The 21,995-nt window shown below is 38.4% G+C and overlaps 1 protein-coding gene across 4 annotated transcripts in view; it reads left to right on the top strand.

Annotated features, from left to right (window-relative positions):
* FGD6 (FYVE, RhoGEF and PH domain containing 6) overlaps window positions 1–21,995 on the top strand; it is a 106,777-nt gene that overhangs the window by 3,105 nt on the left and 81,677 nt on the right. For all 4 annotated transcript variants that reach the window (XM_024579067.4, XM_045187205.3, XM_045187206.3 and 1 more), the window contains exon 2: window positions 5,578–8,002. In XM_024579067.4, coding sequence (XP_024434835.2) covers window positions 5,578–8,002 — 2,425 coding nt within the window. The remainder of the gene's footprint in view (window positions 1–5,577; window positions 8,003–21,995) is intronic.

Genomic DNA, 21,995 nt, shown 5'->3' with positions numbered 1-21,995 from the left:
TTCCTTTCTAGAGGTGGAGACAAAGTTATAATGAAGAGAAATCACGCAGGGCAAAGGGGCTGGAGAATATAAGGATTCTCCTGAAGCAAATATCTCAGAAGTTGTGATCTCAGAATCATATAGGCTTTATAGTTCTGTTCAACTCCCTCATTTATATAAGGAAAGTGAGGCAGCTAGATCTGCCACAAAGCAAATGGTTAGGTTATGTTACTGGCTTCCTCCAATACATGGTTAACTAACAGTGGTGAGACAAACTTCACAGCTGTTTATTTAATTCAGTAAGTGTGCATTGAGGGCATTAGGTACGTAATGCTGGGCTACATTTGTTGGGAATCAACCACAGCTCATATGTAATTAATTTAATTTCTAGGACACTAAAGAGAACAGGGATTTATGTCTGTTGGAAGCAGACCTAGGCACAAAACACATTTAAAGAAGAGTAAAATTGGTATCAGAGATTAAAAAATAAAAAATTGACTGGTTAAATGACCTGGAAGCCTCTGACAAAGCTGCAAGATTCAGAAAGTAAAAGGTTAATTTGATGAAATAAGATTTTTTTTTAGTTGTAGTAAAATACATATAATATAAATTCATTAACTTTATCATTTTTAAGTGTCAGTTTGGTAATGATAAGTACATTCACATTGCTGTGCAGTCAATCTCCAAAACCCTTTTCATCTTGCAAAATCAATTCTTTTTTTTGTCCCTTCAAAAATCCCAGAGGTAGGACACTTTATGAATGGTTACAGAAGTGCCCTGGCCAGTTGGTTGCGCAGTATCCCCCAAACCTGAGGGCTGCAGATTTGATTCCCCTTCTGGGCACATGCCTAGGTAATGCATTTGGGTTCCTCTGTCAGGGCAAGGAAGGCTACAGATCAATGTTTCTCACATCGACTTTTCTCCTTTCTCTCTCTTCCCTTCTCTCTGAAACCTCCCTCCCTTCCTTTGTCTCTAAAAGCAATGAAAAAAAATGTCTTTGGGTGAAGATGTAAGAAAAAAATGGTTACAGAAATGAAATCAACATGACAGCAGTCTTGTCAGTTTTCATTATCTTGAGTAAGATGAGAGGTTGGGAGGAACCCGAGGGCATTCATACTTTCTTTTAAGAATTGACTTAATGGATCAAGAGTTGAATTGAGCCCTGGCTAGTGTAGCTCAGTGGATTGAGCACTGGACTGTGAACCAAAGGGTCACCAGCTCCATTCTCAGTCGGGGCACATGCCTGGGTTGTAGGCCAGGTCCCTGGCATGGGGCGCATGTGAGGCAACCACACATTGATGTATTTCTCTCTCTTTCTCTTTCCCTTCCCCTCCCTCTAAAAAAATAAATAAGTAAAATCTTTTTTTAAAAAAGCATTGAATTGAAGGGATTATTATACCAAGCTTTATTTAGCATTAGGCTTCTAAGGGTTTTACATTTTTTTCTGCTTAAAAAACAAACAAACAAACTGATAACATGCTTATTGGATAACCAAAATGTGAAAAGCTTTGGGAATGCATATTAAGTTATTTTGAAAATACTTCATTCTTTTCTTTATTTAGGACATTATATCCAGTGAGAAGGTATCTCTTATCATATGATTTTGATTAAACACATAATATTAGAGGTTTGGGAAATTCTTCCTTGGTTAGTAAAAGGAAGTAGAGCACCCTACTCTTTTTTATTTTTTTTTTTAACTCTGTTCCATGTAATATCTTCCCAAGTGTTGTGACTAATTTCCTTTGTTGAAAAGAAATTCATCACCAAATGAAGTACTTCAGCCTTTGAGCATTCAAGTATTTAAACAACATCCAGAAGATATTTTGAAAAATTTATTTTTATTTTTCAGTAAATTAATTTTTTATTAAGCACTAGATCATGTTGGAGGAACAAATATAAAAAGTACAAGATAAAATATTTTATCTCAGATTTCATTGGGGAAGTATGAGTGTGTGATAAGTGACAGTATAGGTGGAAAAACTTTAAAACAACTAGAAAGAACTGATGTTCAGGCAGTGTATATCTTTCTATTTTATAGGTCTTGTGTGTTAACCTTTTATTAGGTTTCTAGGCTAAGAGCAGATCTGTACAAATCTAACATATAATAGATGTTCATTAACTACTTTTTATGTAATTTTTAATTTTTTAATATATTTTATTGATTATGGTATTAGAGTTGTCCCGTTTTTTTCTCCCCCTTTTCCCCCTGCGCCCTGTATCCCCCTCCCACCATCATATCCCCACCTTAGTTTACTGTTCATGGGTCATACATATAAGTTCTTTGGCTTCTCCATTTCCCATACTATTCTTAACTCCCCCTGTCTATTTTGTACCTACCATTTATGCTTCTTGTTCCCTGTACCTTTTCCCCCATTCTCCCCACTCCCCTTCCCTGCTGATAACCCTCCATGTGATCTCTATTTCTGTGAATCTGTTCCTGTTCTAGTTGTTTGCTTAGTTCATTTTTGGTTTTTTTAGGTTCTGTTGTTGATAGTTGGGAGTTTGTAGTCATTTTACTGTTCGTATCTTGATTTTCTTCTTTTTCTTAGATAAGCCCCTTTAACATTTCATATAATAAGGATTTGGTGATGATGAACTCCTTTAACTTTACCATATTTGGGAAGCACTTTATCTGCCCTTCCATTCTAAATGATAACTTTGCTGGCTAGAGTAATCTTGGATGTAGATCCTTGCCCTTCATGACTTTGAATATTTATTTCCAGCCCCTTCTTGCTTATAAGGTTTCTTTTGAGAAACAGCTGATAGCCTTATGGATACTCCTTTGTAGGTAACTGTTTCCTTTTCTCTTGCTTCTTTTAAGACTCTCTCCTTACCTTTCATCTTGGGTAATGTAATTATGATGTGCCTTGGTGTGTGCTTCCTTGGGTCCAACTTCTTTGGGACTCTGAACTTCTTGGACTTCCTGGAAGTCTATTTCCTTTGCCAGATTAGGGAAGTTCTCCTTCATTATGTTTTCAAATAAGTTTTCAATTTGTTGCTCTTCCTCTTCTCCTTCTGGAACCCCTACGATTCGAATGTTGGAATGTTTCAAGTTGTCCCAGAGGTTCCTAAGCCTCTCCTCATTTTTTTCAATTCTTGTTTCTTCATTCTGTTTCAGCTGGATGTTTATTTCTTCCTTTTGCTCCAAACTGTTGATTTGAGTCCCAGTTTTCTCCCCTTCACTGTTGGTTCCCTGTACATTTTCCTTTATTTCACTTTTCATAGCCTTCATTTCATCCTCTATTTTGCAACCATACTCCACCAATTCTGTGAGCATCCTAATTACCAGTGTTTTGAACTGTGCATCTGATAGGTTCGGTATCTCTTCATCACTTAGTTGTATTTTTGGTTTTTTGAAACTCTGATCTGTTTTTTAATTTGGGCCTTATTTTTTTTTTTTGTCTCAGGGAGCCTGTTATGCAGTAAGGGGCGGAGCCTTAGGTATTCGCTGGAGTGGGGCAACCCAGGTCTGGGTGTTGTGGCTCTGTATGTGGGGGAGGGGTCTGACAGGGAGCAATGCCACTTAACTCAGCTCTCCGCTGACTTTCAGTCACTTCCTCCGCTACCCACAAGCAAATTGGGCCCTTCTCGTGGTTGGCCAGTTTTGTAGGATCCTGTGGGTCTCTCCAGTGAACTCTCCTATGTGCCTGGGAGTTTCTCCCGCCGCATCAACTGCCACAGATTTTTTCAGTCAGAGGTTTTGAGGCTTTATTTCCCTGCACTGGAACCTTAGGTTGTGTGATCTGTGTGGCTCCCCAGTTGTTCCTCTCAGTTTATCTGCACGCAAATGTAGGACCACCTGCTCTGCCAGCCTCTGCCTCACCTGCCCTGGTCCTCCAGCTGCCTCCTTGCTGCAAGTCTTCTCCTCCCCGGCTGCCCATCTGGGCCCCTCCTACCAGTCTGGATGAATGTTTCTTCTTTAACTCCTTGGTTGTCAGACTTCCCATATAGTTCGATTTGCTAGCAGCTCTGGTTATTTTTTGTTTTTCTATTTGTTGTTGTCCTTCTTTTGGTTGTGCGAGGAGGCACAGTATATCTACCTATGCCTCCATGTTGGCCGGAAGTCTACTTTTTATATAATGTTGAGGAAGACTAGAAATTGTGGTCATCTTTTGAATATCCTAATGAAGGTTACACAGCATAGTCATCTGTGGAACCTAAAAGATTCACAGCTGTCCAGGCTCTATCCCCAGAAACTGATCAATTAGACCTAGGGTTGAGCTCCATGAAGGATTACAATGAAAATTCTCCACTGACAATCCCTGCACAGAAAAATACCAATTTTATTATGATCCTCGACTAATGGAGAAGAATTACTTTTTAATTTTAAATTTCTCATTTCTGTATTTCATTTTAAGATTGGGGGTTTTAGTACATGGATTATTGATAAAGGCATTTGTACACCTCTATGTACATCATTGCAGTAGAAGAATAGTGCTTATTCACAGAAAAACCTTAAAGAGTTGTGTCCATGGTCCAAATAGCACTATCCTGATTGGTCAGAATGAAGCCACTCTGATTAGTTGTTGAAGATGAAAATGAGGATACAGTAGCATGGCTCTGATTGGACAAGGAAAGTCATAATACTATTGGTTGAAATAGATATAAGGCTGATTCTGCCAGCAGCCAGGCATTTCAATGCAGGCTTCTTTCTCCCTAAAGTGCAACTTGTGGGAGAGGCCCCTGTTTTTAAATTTCAGCCTAATTAGCCGCCAGATGCCCTTCTCTACAAGTACCTTCATTCTCAGGCTCAACATATTAAATTTGACTATAGCTGCCTGATTGATTGCTCTTCAGGATTGCTGTACCAATCACATTACCTCAAGTACTGGATTATGTTCTTATATCACCACATTCCCTCCAACATTTGGCATTATCCAGCTTTTTAACTCAGCCAGTCTAATGTGTATATAGTGAGATCTCATTATTGTTTTAATTTGCATTTTCTCTGATTATTAATGATTTTAAGCATCTCGACAAAGTGCTTGTTAGGTTTAGAGTTTTCTCCTCTATAAGTTACTACTCATATCCTTTGACCGTTTTTCTGCTGAGTTGACGTTTTCTCTCGGTTGATATGCAGAAATTCATTACATATTCTAGAAGGAGTAATCCCTGATTGTTTCAGATATTGTGAATATCTTCTGTTCTATTTAGTAAGTTTGTTCTTGGTTTCTTTATACAGAAATCTTTTATTTCAATAAAACCATTCCACTTTTTGGCTGACATTAAAAAAAAAAAAAGCTGTATCCTACAAATAACTTAGGCAAATTCAACTCATAGCACTTAGCAAATGAACTGAAGTACTTTCTCCTACTAGTCAGGTCTCAAGCAGAAGCCAGTTACTTCGTTTAGTGTTGTCTAAAGATAATGGTTATCTGTTCCAAAGTTAGAAGGAAAACCACATTGGACTTATTAAGAAATGTACCCTAGAACTGAAGGGCAATTTAAGGAATTTTCAAGACTAACATTGACTCTATATCATATAACATAATCTACGTAGTAAAATGCAACTTCACCATATTGTCAAAAGTAAAAGTTATCAAGTATAATCATTTATCATTTAGTGCTTTTTTTCATCAATTTTTCTTTTCTTTTTAGAGATTAAGAAGCCACCAGTGGCACCCAAGCCAAAGTTTGTGGTGGCTAATAATAAGCCAGCTCCACCTCCTGTTGCACCCAAACCTGATGTTGTGATTTCCAGTGTTCTGCAGTCAACAAAGAAAACAAAACCAGCAATAGCCCCCAAACCAAAAGTTCTGAAGAGCTCACCTCTTTGTGACATCGGGCAGTCACCATCAAGAAAAATCATCGTGAACCTGGAAGAACATAAACAGGGATTACCCGAAAGCACTGACAACTCTACTTGCAAAAACACAGGGCATCAGAGCAGTGGTTGTACGTTACCAATGTGTTCCTGCCGTTCTGAGTGTATCCATAAGCTTGGGAATAGAGAGAATTTGTGTGTAAAGGAACTTGTCTTAGAGCCTGTAGAAATGCCTGAACATTTAGAAAATAGTAAAGTTGATGAGCCCTCTTCAGCTATAACAAGGAGTAGAAGTGATTTTAATGGTGAAATGGTCAAGAGCCAGAGTACAGTTGTTTTAAAGGCTAGCATCCTAGAAGAGAAGCTTAAAGATGTTTTAACACAACGAACGTCACCTTTTATTTCTTCACAGAAGCACAGATCCACAGACAACCGAGAAATGAATGAGGGCTGTTATTCCAACAGACAGTTCAGAATTAAATTTGCAGACTTGTCACCTTCCCTGTCCAACTTTGAAAAGGTTCCTGATCATCACTGCCACCTACAACTTCCTATCGATGAATTTCGAAATATTGAAACTTGTCAGGGTGGCAGTGATAAAAGCAGTATTTGCTTTCCTTCACCTGAACAAGAAGCTCTGGCAAATGGTAAAAAGAATACTTTTTTATCTTCAGATGGAGATAGTAAGAAATCAGAAGTCAAAGACCTTGGTCCCTTAGAAATTCACTTAGTACCATGTACTACAAAATTTCCAACTCCCAAGCCCAGAAAGACACGGGCTGCACGCCTATTACGTCAAAAGCACATAGATGCTCCTAGTGAAAGTACTGAAGAACCGGAGAATTTAGACAGTGACTCTTCTTGTCTTTTTGAAGATAGTTTGAAAAACAGTACGATCGGTGTTATTTATCAGAATGTTTTGTGTAACCAGGAACAGGTTGGCAAAGTGAAACCAGGAAATAAAAGTGAATTGGATGTGGACTCCAACAGTAACGAACAGAATTTAGTTGATTCCCAGAAAGCCGTGTGTCATGAAACATCTTCCTCTGAGAAAATGACACCTCCTTTAGATACAGACTCTAATTTGACTTCTGACAGGAAGTTAGTAGATGGTTCTCGTGTGTCACCTGCTGTGGACGAAGGGACCAGTTTTATAAGATGCAGTGCCCTATCTATGAGTCTGCCTAAGCAGCTGAAATTAGCTTGCAACAAACCTTTGCCCCCTACCTGTAACGTAGGAGTGTCTGTCCCTCAGATGCAAAAGGAACCTACAATAAAAGAAGGAAGTTCCTCAAGAATTGTCCCCAAAAAACCTCAAAGACACAGCCTGCCTGCTGCAGGAGTGCTTAAAAAGGCTGCCTCAGAGGAACTTGTGGACAAAAGTTCTTATCCCTCAAATGAAGAAACCAATTCAGACAAGGGTCCAGAAGGAAACCACGTTCGACAGTTGTGTGCCCCAAACCGTGATATGTTGTCTTCCTTTGATATGCCTAAACGGACTTCAGAGAAGCCAGTGTGGAAATTACCTCATCCTATTTTACCCTTTTCAGGGAACCCAGAATCCTTAAAGTCTATCACCATAGCCCCAAATAGTGAGCCTTCAACTGCCCTGACCAAGCCTAGAGCAAAATCACTGTCTGCTATGGATGTGGAAAGGTGCACTAAGCCTTGCAAAGACTCTCAAAAGAAAATCTCTTTAAAGAAGTTGCTCAACATGAAGCTGTCCATCTGTTTCACAAAGACTGACTTCCAGAAATTTTGGTCCAAGAGTAGCCAATTTGAAGATACAACCACTGGCAGCCTCTCAGGTGGAGAGGGAAAAGTGATAGAAAATGATTGGCATGGCTTGTTAGTAGAAGAGAAGAGAAATAAGCCCATCAAAGCGCATTCTGCAGATAACTACAGCCTGGAATCCCAAAAGAAAAGGAAGAAGTCTCGGGGTCAGACCAGTAGTACTAATGGACCAAGAGCTGAGTCTTTGGATGACCAAATGCTCTCTAGGGAGGCAGCATCTCAGGTGCCTTGCAAATCTGTTGCAAGCGGCTGTGCACTGGAGTATGAAAATATACGCCATTATGAGGAAATACCGGAGTATGAGAACTTGCCATTTGTTATGGCTGGAGGGAGAACACCAGAGTTGGAAAGGCAGAACTCCAGCAGCATGGAGGATACTGATGCAAATGTGTATGAAGTAGAAGAGCCATATGAAGCTCCAGGTGGCCAACTGCAACTTGGACCACCAAGACTTCAGCATTCCAGGTAACACTTAGGTGCCAGACAGACACTGCAACACTGTACTTTTACATGCATCACTGAAATTAATCTTCCACAACCCTATATGATAGGTAAAATCTCACACATGGAGAAAAACCACTTGGTGAGAAAGTAGATTAGTTAACTATATATTAAATTATTCCAAAGTGCAGTCTCCTCTATCATAGTCGGAATGGGTATTTGCAAGTGTGAAGTAGTTGACCTATCTTAATAGCTGATTCAAAGTATTTGAACCAGTAGTAGTAGGGACATAAAAGAACTGGACCAGAGAGGTCCCAGGGCCTCCAAGGCCCAACTTGGAAGGTATAGCTGGAACTAATGGGAGGAAATTGGCCAACTGAGTGAGCTTTATTTGCTAGGTGTAAAATATCTGAAGTTATTGAAATCCATGCATTTACTTACAGTGCCCTTGGTCAGGTGAAACCTCTAAATTTACAAGAGTTACTACTCTTTGAGGATTAGTTATTTTACTTGTTGAAGGCTATTAACTTCAGATGGATATAGGAAAAATGCAGGGAACACATTAATTATTCTCCTTTCTCGCTTTCGTATGGGTACTTTCTACTCTTGGTGTACCCACTCCATTTGTCTTATGGAAACCTTGCCCATCCTTGATGGTCTAGCTCAGCAATGATTGGCTTCAGGAAGCTTGTACAGTTACTTAGTAGGAAATACTTACTTCCTATTCTGACCTCCCAGTTATGTTCTGCTGTCCTGACAGCCCTTCTCTCAATCTGTCTTATGGTATGATTACTTACTGGTGTGTCCGATATTCTGTATTTGGTTTTAAGCTCCATGAAGAAGTCTGCTCATATCTTTTTGTCCTGCATGAGTCCAGGCAAGGGGCTTAATAGGGATCAGTAGTTGTTGGTTGGATACATGAGAGAATGAATGAAAAGAGGCAAAGGAAGCAACCACTGCAGCTGCTTCCTTCTCTCTCCATAGTCAAAGGGAGCCTTTGCATTGTATTTTAAAGTGTTGGTTTTGTATCTAACACAAAGGTCATGGGCCCTTTTGGAAGTCTTCATATTCTTCTTAGGTCACTAACTTCAAGCTTCGGAATACTCAGGTATTAAAATGGGACTTTTGTAGAAATATTAACATATGTGGCACATAATAGGGACCAAAAGAAAGGATTATTGAATGAATGAATAAATAAAATTATCTAATGAGATCTTAGTGCACCAAGTAAAATAAATTGTTCTTTCAGGTGTCCTAGCATTTTTCTTTACTCAAAATCCTTTCTGCCCTTCCTCCTGTGACCTATAAAAGATGACTTCCCACCCTTGCCTAACTTTTCTCAAAGCTAACACTATTCTGAACATTAGTACCTAAGCAAAAGCCTCTTCATTGGCATAAATATTTCCATTGAGAATTAGAGTTAGCTATCCAACTTAAAAAAAAAAAAACACATTTAACTCTTCATGCCTGCCCTTCTCTCATGGAACAATTTTTTGTTGGTACTGTCCTTTTAACACGCTTTTGTATATTGTGTGTGTGATGGGAATAAATTTGGCTTCTTTATGATAGGCTTAGCTCTCCATAGCTAAGATGAATTTTTTTTTTTCTTGAAATTGAAGTCTTGGCTCTTGGTGTAAATTTCCTGTTGGCCTTCGTGTTTAAATCCCAAGAGTTGGTCATTTTCTGTTAACACAAGCTATAAACTTCTGGAACTTGTTCTTTATCTGATAATGCTTTTTATACAATTAGGAGTACTGCTGCTCAGCTGGAGGGAACCAGGTTGGAAGGGGTTAAAGTACACAGCCAGCCAGGTCAGCTGGCTGGCATTCATAAAGAAGGTTCTCTCTGGAAGCCACAGGAAACCAAGGGCTGCTGGGAACAGGTTGCAGGCGGTCTAGTAGGGTGGACTAAGAGTGGATGAGCTCTGCTTTTGAATTTAGCTTTCCACAGAGATTTTTCTTCAGGCCTCAAGCAGGTTGCCCAAAACAGGCTTAAGACTGCTAAAATGTGTCCGCTGAATCAAAAGCCTGCAGTCAGAGGACCAGACTAACAGTTTTGCCTGCAAAATTGTACTTTTTGTAAGTAACATTGAATAGATGAGAAAGCAAAATCCAAGGCTTGGTGAGGAGGACACCTGGACACCCTAAAAATAAGGTAAATGAGAAGTGAGCTGACTGGATCCACGCTGAAATCTTGTTCCATAGTCTGGCTGTTGAAACTACAGACCTTCAGAGTAATTCAAAGTCCAACACCCTAGGGTTCTAAAATGATAAGAAAAATGCAAATGAACCCTGCTTAAGACTTTTCCGCTGGTGTAATCGGAAGATTGTCTAACAGTTTCTCAGCAGTCAGGGAAGAGAGTTTGGGTTTCACCTAGGGGACTAGTTCGTAGGGACTCACTGGTTTTTAGGGACTCACAGAGTCTGCATATGTAACCAGATTCCGGGTCAAACAGACATCTGGCAAGCTTGGGAGTAGCTGACCTTTAGAGTGTAGGTTTCGTGAATCCAACAGCTTAGCATTTACAAATTTGTAACAACACACTTATAATCTATCAGGAAATAATTATAAGCAATCTCCAATTCCAAATAGGGTTGGGTTAGTGTAAAAGTGCATGATAATTTGAAACTCGAAGTATATTTCCCAAAGAACCAGTTTTGGCAATGGTGGTAAAGGTTCTATTTTAGCCCCCAAATTATATTAACCATTAGTGGCCTGGCCTCCCCTTCTGTCTTCCCTGGTGAATTCTTCCTCTCAGCACTTCTTTGGCCTGAGGCCAGGGTGGGGTTGAGCACCAGGATATCAAGAGGAGCAAATCCACTAGGTCTGAGGCTGCAGGGTCTGTGGAAAGGGTGAGGTGACTAAGGAGGTATGATGAAATTGGGGGCCGGGCTTGCTGTGAGAAAGACTGTAAAGCAGTGGGAGTGATAATGAGAGAGGAAGGGCTGGGCGGTTACAATTTAGTAAGCAGTGGGCTTGCTTTCTCTCCTTTTCTCATTATCTTGTCCTTTCCCCTTTTCCCTTCCCATTCTCCTTTGCTAGCTGTATGATACTACTAGTTGAGTTCCTGACCCCTCGGCAAGAGTGAGTAGAAGAAAGTTGGGGAAGGCTGGATGGGGTAAGGAGTAGCACGGGGAAACCCCTGAGTGGGGAAGGAAGACCAGCCAAACCTGAAGGTGACGGAGAGTGAAGGGGTGTTTCCAAGGCTACTGTAGAAGCCGCAGGTTTTAGGTGTTCCCAGTTAGATCATCATTGGGTCACTGCTCTGGGTTCTCAAAAGCACTTTTGTTAAAAGATTGGGAGCCACTCTGGAGTATTCTGGTGTGTTTTGGGTACATTTATGAGCTCTCTTCCCAAAAGGTTTCAGTCAGAATAAATCTAAAACAACGAGCCAGCAACAGGCCTTTTTCTCTCACTGCGTGCAGGTGATGAGTGCTCAGTTCCTACTATTATTTAAAAAGGGTCATTTTCATAAGGAAGTTTCAACACTAAGGGCCTTTATTAAAGAGTTATGGGCAAATCAGAAATACAGTAGTGTCCAAATGTTGGGATTTCCCTCTTGAAGTTGTACCAGATTTCTTGATTCTGTAACCAAGAAAAATTTTCCCTGGAAACATTCCAAGTTTTTCCTCTGTTGTTTTTGTTTGTTCTTACTGTTTGTAAGCACTTCAGAGAAAACGTATGGTGATTGGGTCTTCCTAGGTAACCCCGCAAGTCCTCAATGTATTTATTCTAGATACTGACCATATGTCAAGCAGGGTGTATTCAAAGGTCAAAGGGGTTGCCTACCCCCAAGGAGCTTCTGTTCAGTGAGGCGGCAGACAATTATAGCGCGACATGGTTTTATTAATCCAAGCATCCTCTGAGTTGTACCCCAAAAGATGACTTCACAGAGGTGGTGACACTTGACTCAAGGCTTATAAAATGGACATGATTTGATTTGACATTTGGAGGTCATTTTGCAACCTTGATAAAAGCAACTTCTTTGGTGCTGTGGGCAAAGAAACCAGACTGCAAACTGAGGAGGACTGAGCAGAGAGGAAGTAGAGTCAGCAAATGTGAATTGCTGTCCCTTGAAACTTTGCCCAGAAGTCTCCATCTCTAAAGGTTCGAATTTATCTTTTGGTTTTCCTCAAGCGCCAGAATTCAAACTAAAACAAACTTCAAAATCATTAGTTTTTAATAAATTAGTATGCCCTCATCTCTGATAAAGGAAAGTACTGTTTTTTGTTTGTTTCTTCCACCATTTTAAACACAGGACTGGGTTTAAAGAGCTGCCAAATGGCATTACAAGTCGTCTCAAATCCCATTACGGCATTTGTGTTATAAATCATTAGTCCTGGTCTAGAAGATAGCTCTCTTGGGTTGCATCTACCATCTGGTGGTATTGTTGAATGTTAATAATGATTAAAGGGTAAATTAATAGCCCTACTGAACCTTTCTGTCTTGTCATAGCACGGATAAGATTATGCGCAGTTAAGATTATGCACAGGGGGTTGGGACTCATATATCTTAATAGCAGCCCTTTCCTGTGAGTTATTTTCAGCTTCGGCTCAGGAAATATCAAAAACTTGTATGACTCTTTAATTTTGTTTATTGTGCTGGAATCATCATAGCCACACAGTTTTGGCAAATATGTTTATATACTTACCCTACATTTTAAACTTTGGTTAGAAGCATTCGATTTTATTTCTTGGCAATAAAGCTTTTCTTTTTTCCTTTTAGATAAGTATTAGTAATTAGTTAAATTGCGGTATTTTGTCCAGCTCTATTGGTTTGGTCTTACTTCCTCCCAAAATATATAAGTGATATTTTATCAGATACATCAGCCTTAATGTGCTAGAGTGTAACTGTATACTTCCGGAGGTGTACTTTTAGTCAGAGATGAAAGAACAAATATTCTACATTGTGATTGTGTGTACACACACATTATACACAGACACACATCCTGTCTTGCTTAGGAAAACTATATTATTTTGAGATAGCTGTTATTTTGCACATTTTAAGGGGGAAAGGTGGCATTATTTTTAGAAATAATTGATTTCCCATTGCTGGGTTTTTATTCAATTTTTGAATATTAAAAGTCTAAACATTTTATAATTTAGCCAAGTCTTCATAAAATTATAACTAATTATGTCGGTGAGGCAGATATTGCTTTCTAATATGAGTTTTTAACTTATTTCTTAGAGAAATATTCCCAGTATGAACCTTTTGAGAAATAGCAGATGTGAGGGGACCTCATTCTTTCCCTAAGCATATTTAATTCCTATAAGGACCCAATAGGTGGAGATAATCAGATAATCCATTGATCTGTGAATATATAAGTAGAATGTTTGGAACTCAATGCATTTTTGAAGTAGCAATAACTGTGAGTAGGAGTTAGGTTCCCAGCCAGCCCGCAAGAACATATTTAGCTTCTAATATATGAAAAATACAATGGAAAGTAATAGAGAATGAGACCGTGGCAAGATTAAAACAGAGCAATAAAATTAAGTAAATAGTTTTTATGATTCTTAAATGCATTCAAAGAGGAAACGTTTGGTATGTTGAGGAGAATGTTAAGGGGAAAGGGAACAGGATGAAGAAGTGTAGAAGATGAACCTCGACTCACCAGTTCTCCAGGTGGTTCGGTGGAATTCCAGATGCAGGCTTGTGTTTGTACCTACGGGGATGAGTATGTTCTTGTTTCAGGTATCCAGAGAAATGCCTGTGCTTGTATATTAATTCTGTAAGCTTTCCATGTTCTTGCAGACATTTTATTTATTTATTTGGCAGACATTTCTTGTAAATGTGTCATCTGTTCCTGGCATTGCATATATTAATTTGGTATTTCAGGAAAGCCCTTTATTTTAAAAAGTAGGCATGTTTATATGAGCATATTTATTAAAACTGTATCAGGAACAAAGAGCAGCTTGAATTGTAGCACTTTGGGTGTGGGAAGCTGCAGAGAAGTGTTGAACTTTTTATTAAATGATGAGATTAAAAGTTAAGTTCAAGAACAGAATTGTCTAGTATTCTTCTGGGTGGTATGGAAAATCTACTTTGGTGGCTTAGTCTGGGTCTGGTAATTGTTTGTGTTCACGGATCTCTGGAGAGCAACAGAAGATTTTGCAAGTAGTTTTGACATCAGGCAGAGGTAATCTGTCATTGGAGCTATAAAAATTGGGCTGGCCAAATAGACTATCAGTGCAGTCAAGTATTATGATAGTATTTCCAGGAAGAATAGCTGTCTTCTGCAGTCGTCTTTCAGATTTCTCAGTCCTTGTGGTTTGCATGTATCCGTTTTAGTTCCGTATACATAGTGAATTGGAGTAAGGTTGTGTTTGATGTTATCATACCCTTTTCGACATAAGTAAGTTGAATTATGGAGATAGTGACTTCAGGAAAAATGGACAAAGATGGAAATACAACTGTATTAGTGGTTCTGGTCTCTACTGTTCGAGGGTCTGTTTACCAAACTCTCCCATTTATCAAAGTATTTTGGTTTCTGATTCAGGAAAGGTGAAATAATAAACACTGAACAAAGAAAGTTAGTTTCTGCTGAATGTTCAGATAAAAATAAAAAGGAAAACAAACACATTTAGCCTTTTTATGTTTGAAATGGTGTAACTGCTTGTTCTTTTAGCTCCTGTGGATTCCACTGAAAACTTTATTTTACTTAGATCATATGTTTTTTTGAAGTCAGTTTCTTGGTAACTTACTTGTAACAGTTGATATACTCTGGCATGTGTTAGTATTGTTTGAAACATTAGGAATTAAAGAATATGTTTGTATTTTAATAAATTTAAGATAGCTTTTTTTTCCTTAATCTGAAAAGCAGTTATGATTTGAATTGTGTGGCAACTAATTTCAAGTCTAGGAAGATAGATATAATGTGTAAAGAAAGAATAATTGGTAACCAGTTTTGTTGGGGGGTTTTTCCCCCCATCTTTCAGTTGGTCTTTAGATGTATGGGCAGTCACAAGAAAACAGTGATTTCCATTTCAATGAGTAGCTTTTTCGCTTCTTAACTTTTCTTTCCAGAGCTTCACTGTTAGGAAGAAACATGAGACTAAAACACAGTTCTCTCTACTGCCCTGTTAGTTTGTGGGAAGGACTTAGGAGTGGGCAGGGAAGGATAAATAATGAGATCATTCATGAGTCCAGGTCTGATTTATTTGGTAGCAAAAATCAGGGTGAGGAAACTTAAATAGGAACCTTCTGTATAGTTAGAAAATTTTGGAAATTCAAGTATGTCTTTTAATGGATTTAGGTTAAACATAATGATAGAATCTTTAAATTTTAGAACTAAGGGAGTCATTACCAATTATCCAGTCCAGCCTCCTCATTCACTGATGAAACCAAGCCCAGCAATACTTGACTTTCCCCACACCACAGTGATGGGAAATTGCAAAACCAAGGCTCCAACTTGGTGCTTCAGAATACCACACTGCCTCTTCTAAGGCTGTTGTGGACGCATTATGGAGAAGGTCAGCAAGATTTAGAAAACTCAAGTGATCTTGAGTTGTTCCAAAAGGGTTCAGGTTTGCTTGCACCACTGCCCTTTTTTCTGGTTATAACAGATATTGTTACCCCTATCAGGTAAGAGGGCTGCACGTAGCTGTACATGAACACAGGATTATATGACTAGATTTTTAATTTTTTTTAGATTTTATTTATTTTTAGAGAGAGGGGAAGGGAGGGAAAAGGAGAGGAAGAGAAACGTTGATGTCAGAAACATCTGTCAGTTGCCTCTTCAACAGTCTCTGACTGGGATCGAACCAGCAACCAAGGCATGTGCCCTGACAGGACTCAAACCCGTGCGTGACCTTTCTCTTTGCAAGCCGATGCCCAACCAGCTGAGCCACACCATTCAGGGCTGGCTCAATTTTTTAAAACAGTGATTTCGGGCAGGGGAGTATTCAAACTATGCAGGAACTTTCAGCCCCAAAAACGTCTGATCTTACTAATATACAGTAGAGGTGTACTATTTACTCAACATTTCTGACATGCCGAGCATTAAGTTAGGAGCTCTTGCATGAGTTATTTTGTTTCTACTATTCTATGGGATGGATATTATCTTATTTTTCAGATGAGGAAACTAAGAACTAATGAAGTTAAGTAAGTTGCCCAAGGACACACAGCTAATACTCACATTTTCCGATCCTGAGATATTGATTTTAAATCAGGACATGTTCATTTTATGCTGAGCCATAGGGCATTTGTTTTGCCATTATTTTATTTTTTATGTTTAATATTGGCTGAGGTCTCTAATCTTATACATAAGGGACAAAATATTACTGACCCTAATTTGTTTAAGATCTAGAGGGGAAAATACAGGAACACCTGCGGTGATATGTATAGACATTATTCAGCATTTCAGAGGCCCTAGATCTTCCATGCAAGAAGAGCTCATTAATTGGGAAGCTGTAACGGTTAGGAAATAGATGTTTCAGTGGTTGGAAACTGAACTAATCACACCATGTTTGCATTTAGTCAAGTTAGTGGTGGCCATTATTCAAAGCAAGTTAAAATGATTCCTGTCATTTAGCAGTTAACAAGGACATTAATGACACAGAAAGGATTATACATGTCTCATATTTCCCCACTGATTTTGAGAGTTGTTTTTTTTTAATCTCATTCCTCCTTGTTCCTCATTTCATTCTCTGTCGAGTACTTTCTGACCTTTAAAGCACTATAGTTTAATAGTTAATTACTATTTATGGTCCCCCAAAGTAAGTAATTTTTTAAGGCTGAAACAACTTTTATAACATATTATAAAATGTTACTTTATAAATGCCTTATTATCTTAATGAAAAAAATGGATTTAAATGAATAGTAAGGTTTTTTCCCCAAAGAGGTAGGTGATATATTCTCTCTAGTTGAAGGTTAGAGGAAGTAGGATTTCTGGAGCCTTTTGAGTTATGAGAGGGCAAGACCTGGAAAAGACCTGTAGAGAGCACATTTAGTTGGGCTGTAGGTTGAGAGGAATTCCCAGAGTTGTTGCTGTGGCCACTGATGTGGGTCTCAGTCACTGAGCCTGTCCATCAAGAGGCTTGCTGAATCTACCTCCAAGGTAAAACTGATTGAAATGCCTCTTTGTGACTTTTTAATTTGGCATCTGTATTCATCATGCCTAGGCTCAGGTGAACTTGCTTAGTCTCATTTGAAACAAAAAAATGTTGTAAATCATATTATAGAAAATATTTAAATTCCTTCTGTGCATACCCTGCTTGGCATTTTAACATTGTGTGTAAAATAATTACAGTGTTAATTATAACAGGCTGCTCTAAAGCAAGTCTGGTTTTACCTCTTTACTTGGCTGTGAAAGGTAGGTATGTGTACATGAAAGTACTCAAACTGTGTTTCATTTAAAATACCCTATAATTCAGACTTTTAATGAATTTGTAGTTTTTACTCCCAAGTTAATCCAAATTAGAATCAACCCAGAAAGAGCTACACAGTTAGCTTCATTTTCAGGATACTTTAGTATCAAAAAGCATGTAAGTATATGCTTACAGGTTTTAGTCTATAGGCGTAGATACATATAAGTTTTGCAGCCTGCCTCACTTGTTTCCCTGCCTCTTCTCTTCCCCATGATTTATGCTAAAGCAGAGAATGAAGAAGGACAGTGGAGAGATACTGCTCTGAAGGCTTTTGTTACAGGAGCCTGCTGAAATACCATGGCCTGGATCTGCCAGTTTTCCGTGACTGTTTTACCTGATGACAGTTGATTTCAAAGGTGTCTGGTTCTCATGTAAACTAGTGACATTTTAACTGCTCGAGGGGGTATTTTCAAGTGATTTTATTCCGTGGTAGCTAATCAGCGACTTCAGAGAGAGTTGGTCAGGACAGAAGTCAGAGAAATCGAGGACAGTTCTGTTCTCAAGGAATTTACAATCTGGCTTATCATTTTTTAATTGAAATTGTTATTGATATAACTCTAGATTCACATGCAGTTGTAAGAAATAGTACAGAGAAAAACTAGGTACACTTTAGCTAGTTTCGCTTAATGGTAACATTTTATAAAACCATAGTAAAATAACAAAACCAGGATATTAACATTGATACAATCTGCTGATCTTAGATTTCCCCAGTTTTAGTTGTACTCAGTGTGAATGTGTATTTGGTTTCATTTAATTTTATCACACATACAGGTTTGTGTATCATTGTCACCGTCGAGATAGTGAATAACTCCATCACTACAAAGATCCTTTTTGTTGCCATTTTTCACCCTACCCACCTCTTACCCACCTCACTCCCCAATCGTGGTAACCAATAATCTACTTCAAAACTTTTGTCATTTAAAAAAGTGTTGTATATAATGGAATAATACAGTATATAATCCCTTGGGATTGCCTTTTTTCTTTTAGCATAATCCCCTTGAGATTTATCCAAGTTGTTGCACGCATGAATAGTCCTTTCCTTTATACTGCTGTAATATTCCAGTTAAAGGACACCCCGTTAAAGCGTCATTTCCACTATTGGACTCTTACAAATAAAGCTATAATGAACATTCATGTACAGGTTTTTGTGTGAACATATATTTTCATTTCTATGGGATAAATGCCCAAACATACAATTGTGGTTTTGTGGTAATTGTGTTTAGTTTTATAAGCTGCCAGACTTTTTCAGAGCAGCTTTACCATGTTACTTTCCCACGAGCAATGAATGAGTGATGGAGTGGTCCAGTGTCTCCACATTCTCCTCAGCAGCTGGTGTTTGTCACCTTTTTATTGTACCCATCTGTAGGTGTTTTAGTAACATCCCATTGTGGTGTAATTTGCGTTTCTTTGATGGTTAATGATGTTGAATATCTTTCTTGTGCATAATTGCCATCTGTATATCCTCAAAAGTGAAGGTTTGGAGGATTGTGTTTATTTTTTGCCCATTTTTCTAATGAGAATTCTTGTTTGTTTGTTTGTTTTAGCATGATATATCTTGTAATTAAGTATTATTTGGTGTCCAACACCCTAGAGAATAAAATTCAAACTGTGTAGCTGAGTGTATAAGACTTCCGTTGCCTGGTTCCAGTGGCCTTTCTGATCTCATGGTCTTATCCGCCTATGTAAGACTGACTGACTGACATCACTAAACACCCTATTCCCTCTCCAAGACTTGTTCCGCTCGCTGGCACACCTTTTTCCCAGACACATCATCTCTCGTCCTTGTAGGCCTAACTCAAATGTTATCTTTCATGGAAATCTTGCCTTCCAGTGTCGGAGAGGTAACAAAATACCCCTTCCTCTACCTATCTACTTATCACTTACCCGATTTTATTTGTCTTTCTTATACTCCTATTCCTGTCAGTACCTTGTCTATTTATGTATTTGCTCATCTGTCTCCCATACTCGAATACAACCTGTATGAATGAGAGGCACTTAATGTTGTTACCTCCCTTTATCCCCAGTGCCTACAATAGTGCCTGACATGTCGTAGGCACCTAGTTAAGTATTTATTGAAAGGCTGAATGAGGAAGTGAATTTGTGGATGCTTGTGTTGCCAGTCCCTTCCATAGCCTATTGCCTGCCATATCCTGTTTCTAATATAATAAAGGCAGTAACTAACATTTACTATAATGATTCTATCCCAAGCAGTTCAAGGCACCCCTTTCCTTGGTCTCCTGGTGCACAGCTCTAACCCATCATTTTATCAAAAAAGAAACAAGTTATAAAAATATAAGAATAAATATTGTAAGAGATTATAAAGCCTTTGTTTCACTGGCCCCAGCAGATACCTGGCACAAAACAGGTGGTCCCATCTGAGTAAACAGTTATCAGGTTATATATTGCTTTTACTTGTGTGAGCTCAGAATCCAGCTGCATTTTGAGTAAACCAATATCCATCCCACTGACCAGGCTTACGGAATGCACAGGAAACATCTGTTAATTTTGGAAAGCAATTACACTGATTTGGAGAATTACTGCTATTTGCTAAAACAAAGCTCCCTTGGAGAAGAGAAGTTCAGCTAAAAGGCCTCACGTGTGCCTGTCTTTAGTGAGCTTTCCTTCCAGGTTACGGACCAGCTAAGCAAGAAACATTCCATTCCTCTCATTCCAGTAGTCCTCTTATCAAACCTGCAGGACGAAGCCCTGGGATCTAATTTGCACGCCAATCAAAAACGGTTTTTAAAAGTTTCCTAAGTAGTACAGATCTTAAGATATCTTCATGTGCTATTCAGAGAACACAGACAGTTGCATCACACAAAAAAGAAATTAAAGCTTTATAAGACTCTTCTTTAATGAGAGAACTATTCCTGTGCCTTACATGTAAGACTAAAAGGAAAAAAAATGTGAGCAGGCTGTACGAACCTTTTGGAATTAGCAAAAATGTATGAGGCTGTCATGAAGTCACAAGCCTGGGGAAGGGCCTGGTGCAGTTTTTATATATATGGGGAAATAATCAGAATGAGTTAGCTACAGAAAATGTTTTTTCCCATAAAGGATGAATTATCCATATAATTATTTCAGGATTTGAACATCTATCTGTCTGCCAAACTATATTATTTTATACTTTTTGCTTGTTGTCTCCAAATAAAACATGTTATTAACCCCAAGAACACAGACTTGTGAGAATCCAGATGGGAAAGATAGATGTAAGAGTCTTATCTGAAAAAGTTGTTAAATCTTTTAGAAAAATGTTAACTCGAGAAAACCTTTATCTTGTATTCTCAGTGTACAACTGATATCCCATGTCTTAGCTGTTCAGAAGCCAGGGAAGATATGCCATGGATTTGCACAGATAACCTGTGAAAACTCTTTAATACATTACATCTTTCCTCTTAATGTATTAATAGTATTTCTAGTTAACAGGTACTTATTGCACATTGTGTGCTGAGCATATTATTTGGGGAAGTGTAAAAGAAACTTTTAAAATGAAAATTGGCACTGAGGCTTTAGTGAAGAATGTAAAATAAAGATCTGAAGGGGTGAAAGTTTTCTATGATGATTACAGAAATGGGTTTTGGTCTCATTAAAATATATGAAATCTTTTTGTAGGGCAAAATTGAAAGACTGCAAAAATAAGGAAATAACATTAGCTCTAGTAGGTTCGGGAGCTTTTTTTGATGGTAAAATGAGTTAAGGTATGTTTTTATACCCAGTGGTTACAACGTAACTGTTAATGCTTTCATACAGTAGGCTGGGAGGAGATCTTAGTCATTTTCTTGAATGTGGTCTTATTAGATAGACTCGTGATGGTAGTAATACTAAGTGTCATTACTTCTTATTGAGTCCTCTTATTGTTACGACACAAAGTATTTTTGTATGCTCTTCTGTACTCTACAGAGTAATGTCTTCTCTGCCTGCTCACTGAAATCTAGACCACAGTAAATATTTTTGCCAATGCCCGTAGGTAGATTCCATAAGTAAAATCTGTGAATGTGAACCGAGGTGTTAGAGTTTATAGCAGCTCTATTTCAGTATACTTACCTGATGTTAGGATAACAATAGTCATTCTTCCCTGGGTTTACCTTACAGGTTTACCTAGATGGGGATAGACAGTCTAGAGGATTAGAAGTGTGTTTATGTATAGCCTGTCTACAGGAAGTATATTGAAAGTCAGTGCCATAATCCACATGCCAACGTGGTGTGATTTTTTTTTTTTTGCACCTAGGAGGAAATCCAGATGGGAACAGCAGTTTCCAGCCTCTCCTTTCCCTCACTTTTGACCTTTTCTTCCCAAGTAGAGTATTAATAAAAAATAAGTGTTTATGGGGAATGCTTGAAATAATTGAGATTAGTAAACTTGGAGAAGGGTGAATGGGAATTTTCAATTCTTTCTGTATTAACTGTTTTACATTATAAAAGTTATATAGAACTTAAATGTGCACAAAGTGAAAAGTAAAGCACTCCCTCCTTTTCCTCATTATCTCCTTTCCAGTTCAGAGAAAAGGTTTTAGGGGGGTTTTATTTGTTTGCTTTGTATTTTAGCATGGAAAGTTTTAGAGTAAATGGAAAGTTTAGGGCTAGTTAATCTCTGTGCCTATGATGCCATTGTTATCTGGGAGGCGCTCAACAAAGGGAGAGGCTGTCAGCAC

The sequence above is a fragment of the Desmodus rotundus genome, chromosome 3 (assembly GCF_022682495.2).
Source record: "Desmodus rotundus isolate HL8 chromosome 3, HLdesRot8A.1, whole genome shotgun sequence".
NCBI lineage: Eukaryota > Metazoa > Chordata > Mammalia > Chiroptera > Phyllostomidae > Desmodus > Desmodus rotundus.
The sequence above is the reverse complement of the archived record's forward strand: the minus strand, read 5'-3'. Positions and strand labels throughout refer to the sequence as shown.